The sequence below is a fragment of the Pundamilia nyererei genome, unplaced genomic scaffold (genome assembly GCF_000239375.1).
Source record: "Pundamilia nyererei isolate P.nyererei 1_Seehausen unplaced genomic scaffold, PunNye1.0 scaffold00444, whole genome shotgun sequence".
Lineage (NCBI taxonomy): Eukaryota > Metazoa > Chordata > Actinopteri > Cichliformes > Cichlidae > Pundamilia > Pundamilia nyererei.
Window position 1 is genome coordinate 126,400 of NW_005187845.1, and position 6,137 is coordinate 132,536.

General features: G+C 39.8%; 1 protein-coding gene across 2 annotated transcripts in view; it reads right to left on the reverse strand.

Annotated features, from left to right (window-relative positions):
* Positions 1-6,137, reverse strand: part of LOC102210322 (NACHT, LRR and PYD domains-containing protein 12-like) — a 35,898-nt gene that overhangs the window by 5,406 nt on the left and 24,355 nt on the right. For both annotated transcript variants that reach the window (XM_005753623.1, XM_005753621.1), the window contains one exon: positions 1,486-1,653. In XM_005753623.1, coding sequence (XP_005753680.1) covers positions 1,486-1,653 — 168 coding nt within the window. The remainder of the gene's footprint in view (positions 1-1,485; positions 1,654-6,137) is intronic.

The following is a 6,137-nucleotide window of genomic DNA, read 5'->3' on the forward strand; positions in this document are numbered from 1 at the left end:
CACCAGTAGGCAACGGGTGAAGTGTCTTGCCCAAGGACACAACGACCGAGACTGTCCGAGCCGGGGCTCGAACCGGCAACCTTCCAATTACAAGGCGAACCCACAACTCTTGAGCCACAATCACCCCAATGGTACTAGAACAGGTGACCCAGATTAAATTACTTGGTGTTACTATAAACCACCACCTTTCATGGTCTCAGCACATTGACTGTGTTATTAAGAAAATGGGACAGTGCATAGCTATGGCTAGGAAATGCTCCTTTTATATTACTTTTTCAATTATGAAAGGTGTCATTAATGCACTAGTATTATCTCATCTAGAGTACTGTTCAATCATTTGGTCAGCAGCTAATAAGACAGATCTGATCAGACTTCAGTTAGTCAAGAACGAGGCAGCCAGATTAGTGTTAAGGTGTTCAAACTATAGAAATATCTATAACTTTCTTTGCTTTCAAATAAGCTAAATTATACTATGGCTTACTTGTATTTTTTAAGAAAGCAATACTTTTAAAGACACCATATTTTTTTTCTGCTCAGTTGCAGTATCCAGATGAAATACATAATCATAGTACATGATTTTCAACAAAACACAATTTGGTAACTCCTCAACTTAAAAGTTGAGAAAGTAAACTGCCATCGGTCAAGAGAGGTAGCCCTCTGGAGCCTAAGATTGGCCAAGCCGAGTTAAAAAAAAAAAAAAAAGTAATGACGTAAGATGTTAAGGTAACAAGTGTGCAATAGAGGGCAGATGGGGCAGAGTTCATCAATATTGAGACAAAACAGGATGTTTTCCAGAGTAATGGTATCTTCTCCTGGCTCAAACTAAGATTGAAGATGTGCTGTAAAAATGGACCTTCCATGACCTTCCAAGCTATATAGTTTGTCTTCCATATTTCCAACTATATCCATCACATACTGTGTATGCTACCATTGTATATAGTGTATTATCTTACTTTTTTCATTGATTGTACTTAATTGTATTTTTGTATTTCCTTCATATATCTGTACCTGAGCTGAGGTGAGTTTGGATGGGTCCTAGACTTAAGGTGTTAAACACATTGGCTCTATTTAGGTTTCCCACGGTTTAATAGTTCTTGTTCTGTGATCTTTTTCATTCCTGACCACACATCTTTCGTTTTCCCTGATCTTGTTTTCTGCCTGTTTTTGTAAATAATGTACCACTTTATAATATACCTCCTGTCCCTATAATGGTTTTCTCTTTTTCTTTTTATTGGCTTTACCTACAATGGCCATAATACTATCAGAAATACTTCAGAGATTAAGCAATAAAAAAATGCCCTGGTCTGAATTCTTCCTGACAAAAAAAGAAGGTAAGTCAGAGTAAATTATCACTTCGAAGACTTCTCTTATAGTAGGGTTTTAAATGTTTAGCTTTTGGACTGAAACGGTCAAAATACTATGGTTTAGTATCATATCAGTCTTCTGTCAGTTTAGTGCCAGCACAACAAAAACACAGTTTCTGACCTCAGAGTCTCCAGTCTACATTGCCGACTCTCCAGAAAACCACACAACTGTTTCATTCCCGAATCCTGCAGCTTGTTCCCTCTCAGGTCCAGATGTTTAAGATGGGAAGGGTTAGACTTCAGAGCTGCAAACAGGCAGCTGGTCTCTGACAAACTGCAGCTCCTCAATCTGAATAAAGCATAGGAAGTATTATCTGTTTAGAGATGAAAAAGATCCAGAATGTAGAAGTTGAACACAGAAGCTGAAAATTAAAATTCTAAATGAAGTATAACAAATACCAAAATATAAACAAAACAATGAGTGAAACAAATTAATGACTGTATACTTCTGTTTCACTAAATATGGAAATATTAAGATGATGTTCCTATGAGATATATATGTAAGTATGTGTATATAAAAATAAAGGCGTTGAAATTTCAACTATGCATGGATTTAAACATGTGCAAACACACACACATATGCAGTGGGATGCAAAAGTTTGGGCAACCTTGTTAATGGTCATTATTTTCCTGTATAAATCACTGGTTGTTACAATAAAAAATGTCAGTTAAATATATCATATAGGAGACACACACAGTGATATTTGAGAAGTGAAATGAAGTTTATTGGATTTACAGAAAACGTGCAATAATTGTTTAAACAAAATCAGGCAGGTGCATAAATTTGGGCACCACAAAAAAAGAAATGAAATCAATATTTAGTAGATCCACCTTTACAGAAATTACAGCCTCTAAACGCTTCCTGTGGGTTCCAATGAGAGTCTGGATTGTGGTTGAAGGTATTTTGGACCATTCCTCTTTACAAAATATCTCTAGTTCATTCAGGTTTGATGGCTTCCGAGCATGGACAGCTCTCTTTAACTCACACCACAGATTTTCAATAATATTCAGGTCTGGGGACTGAGATGGCCATTCCAGAACGTTGTACCTGTTCCTCTGCATGAATGCCTTAGTGGATTTAGAGCAGTGTTTCGGGTCATTGTCTTGTTGAAAGATGCATTGGTCTCCAGAAACTGCGGATGCTGAGTGGAATCCATGTGTCCCTCAACTTTTACAAGATTCCCAGTCCCTGCACTGGCCACACAGCCCCACAGCATGATGGAACCACCACCATATTTTTCTGTAGGTAGCGGGTGTTTTTCTTGGAATGCTGTGTTCTTTTTCCTCCATGCATAACGCCCCTTGTTATGCCCAAATAACTCAATTTAGTTACATCAGTCCACAGCACCTTATTCCAGAATGAAGCTGGCTTGTCCAAATTTGCTTTAGCATACCTCAAGCGGCTCTGTTTGTGCTGTGGGTGGAGAAAAGGCTTCCTCTGCATCACTCTCACATACAGCATCTCCTTGTGTAAAGTGCGCCGAATGGTTGAACGATGCACAGTGACTCCATCTGCTGTAACATGATGTTGTAGGTCTTTGGTGCTGGTCTGTGGGTTGACTCTGACTGATCTCACCATTCGTCGCTTCTGTCTATCCAAGATTTTTCTTGGTCTGCCACTTTGAGCCGTAACTTGAACTGAGCCTGTGGTCTTCCATTTTCTCAGTATGTTCCTAACTGTGGATACAGACAGTTTAAATCTCTGAGACAGCTTTCTGTATCCTTCCCCTAAACCATGATGGTGAACAATCTCTGTCTTCAGGTCATTTGACAGTTGTTTTGAGACCCTCATGTTGCTACTCTTCAGAGAATATTAAAAGAGGAGGGAAACTTACAATTGACCACCTTAAATACTCTTTCTCATTAATGGATTCACCTGTGTATGTAGGTCAGGGGTCACTGAGCTTACCGAGCCAATTTGAGTTCCGATAATTAGTTCTAAAAGTTTTGAAATCAATAAAATGACAACAGTGGCCAAATTTATGCACCTGCCTGATTTTGTTTAAACAATTATTACACACTTTCTGTAAATCCAATAAACTTCATTTCACTTCTCAAATATCACTGTGTGTCTCCTATATGATATATTTAACTGACATTTTTTATTGTAACAACCAACGATTTATACAAGGAAATAATGACTATTAACAAGGTTGTCCAAACTTTTGCATCCCACTGTACAGTGGGGCAAAAAAGTATTTAGTCAGCCACCGATTGTGCAAGTTCCCCCACTTAAAATGATGACAGAGGTCAGTAATTTGCACCAGAGGTACACTTCAACTGTGAGAGACAGAATGTGGAAAAAAATCCATGAATCCACATGGTAGGATTTGTAAAGAATTTATTCGTAAATCAGGGTGGAAAATAAGTATTTGGTCACCTCAAACATGGAAAATCTCTGGCTCTCACAGACCTGTAACATCTTCTGTAAGACACACTTTTCTGTCCCCCACTCGTTACCTGTATGAATGGCACCTGTTTGAACTCATCATCTGTATAAAAGACACCTGTCCACAGCCTCAAACAGTCAGACTCCAAACGCCGCCATGGCCAAGACCAAAGAGCTTTCGAAGGACACCAGGAAAAGTATTGTAGACCTGCACCAGACTGGGAAGAGTGAATCTACAATAGGCAAGCAGCTTGGTGTGAAAAAATCAACTGTGGGAGCAATCATCAGAAAATGGAAGACATACAAGACCACTGATAATCTCCCTCGATCTGGGGCTCCACGCAAGATCTCATCCCGTGGGGTCAAAATGATCATGAGAACGGTGAGCAAAGATCCCAGAACCACACGGGGGGACCTGGTGAATGACCTGCAGAGAGCTGGGACCAAAGTAACAAAGGTCACCATCAGTAACACGTTGTAGTGTGTTACTGATGGTTACAAAGTATTGAGTTGTATTTTTGTTATTGACCAAATACTTATTTTCCACCCTGATTTACCAATAAATTCTTTACAAATCCTACCATGTGGATTCATGGATTTTTTATTCACATTCTGTCTCTCACAGTTGAAGTGTACCTCTGGTGCAAATTACTGACCTCTGTCTTCATTTTAAGTGGGGGAACTTGCACAATCGGTGGCTGACTAAATACTTTTTTGCCCCACTGTATATATACACCCTTTTGTGAATCGCTACCTCATTGTGGTGCATGGATTTGTGTGTCCCAGGGATCCCAGTGGGTAAGTTGTCTGTGTTGTCAAGGGCTTTGCCCTCCTGATAGGGTCTCCCATTGGTCCTGGTGAGACTAGTGACTGAGACATGGAATGTCACTTCTCTGCTGGGGAGGGAGCCTGAGCTACTGCGTGAGGTTGAGAGGTACCAACTAGATATAGTTGTGCTCACCTCAATGCACAGCTTGGGCTCCAAAACCAGACACCTGGCTAGACTCAGTCTGGAGTAGATCTTGGTGAGAGGCATCGGGCTGGGGGTGGCTATTCTAGTTTCCCCTTTGGTTTTTTCCAGTGGATGAGAGTTTTTTTTCCCTGCACCTTAGGGTCAGGGAATGGGTCCTGAATGCTGTCTGCGCTTATGTGTCAAACCACAGTTCAGAGTGCCCAACCTTCTTGGAGTCCCTGGGTGGGGTGCTTAAGGCTACTTAACCTTGGGACTCTGTTGCCTTTCTGGGACACTTCAATGCTCATGTAGGCAATGACAGTGAGACCTGGAGGGGTGTGACTGGGAGGAACGGCCTGACAGATCTGAACCCAAGCAGTGTTCTGTTACTGGACTTCTGTGCAAACCACAGTTTGTCCATGACAAACACCATGTTTGAACATAATGGTGTCCATAAGAAAGTAAGTTAAGTTTATTTATTAAGCCCTTCTCACAGACAGGCAGTCACAAAGCGCTGTGCAGAAAGTTTAAAATAAACAGTACAATCAATCGATCTTATACACAATGTAAAAGGTTAAATGTAAGTTAAAAAAAATAAAATAAATAAATAAATAAATAAATAAATGTAAGTTAAATAATGTGAAGAATATAAAATACATAGATCAACAAAATGCTTGTTTGAACAGTAAAGTTTTTAACTGATTTTTAAAAGAATCCACAGTCAACCATATGTAATTGTGGTGGTAGACTGTTCCACAGCCTTGGTGCAACAGACTGAAAGGCTCTGACCCCTTTCGTCTTCAGTCGTGTACGGGGAACAACCAACAGACTCTGAGTCTATGAGCGGAGAAAATGAGCAGCAGTGTATTTTATATGAAGCTTGGATAAATAATCTGGGGCCTGGCCATGTAATGCTCTGTATGATAAAACAAGAATTTTAAAACAAATTCTAAACACTATTGGAAGCCAATGTAAAGAATATAAGATGGGAGTAATGTTAGCACGCTTCCTAGAACGAGTTGGTAGACTGGCTGCTGCATTTTGTATTGCCTGGAGGAGAGAGAAATGTGATTTATCCAAGCTGGTAAACAGGGAATTACAGTAAACGTGATGACACAAATGCATGGATGAGATTTTTCCAGTTCATCTAAAGAGACCATATGTCACAGTTTAGAGATGTTTCTTAAGTGAAAGAAACAGGAACAAGACAAAGATATTACATGAAAGTCAAGGCCCAGAGAAGAGTCAAATATTACTCCAAGATTCTGAATACAGTGGGGCAAAAAAGTATTTAGTCAGCCACCGATTGTGCAAGTTCCCCCACCTAAAATGAAGACAGAGGTCAGTAATTTGCACCAGAGGTACACTTCAACTGTGAGAGACAGAATGTGAATAAAAAATCCATGAATCCACATGGTAGGATTTGTAAAGA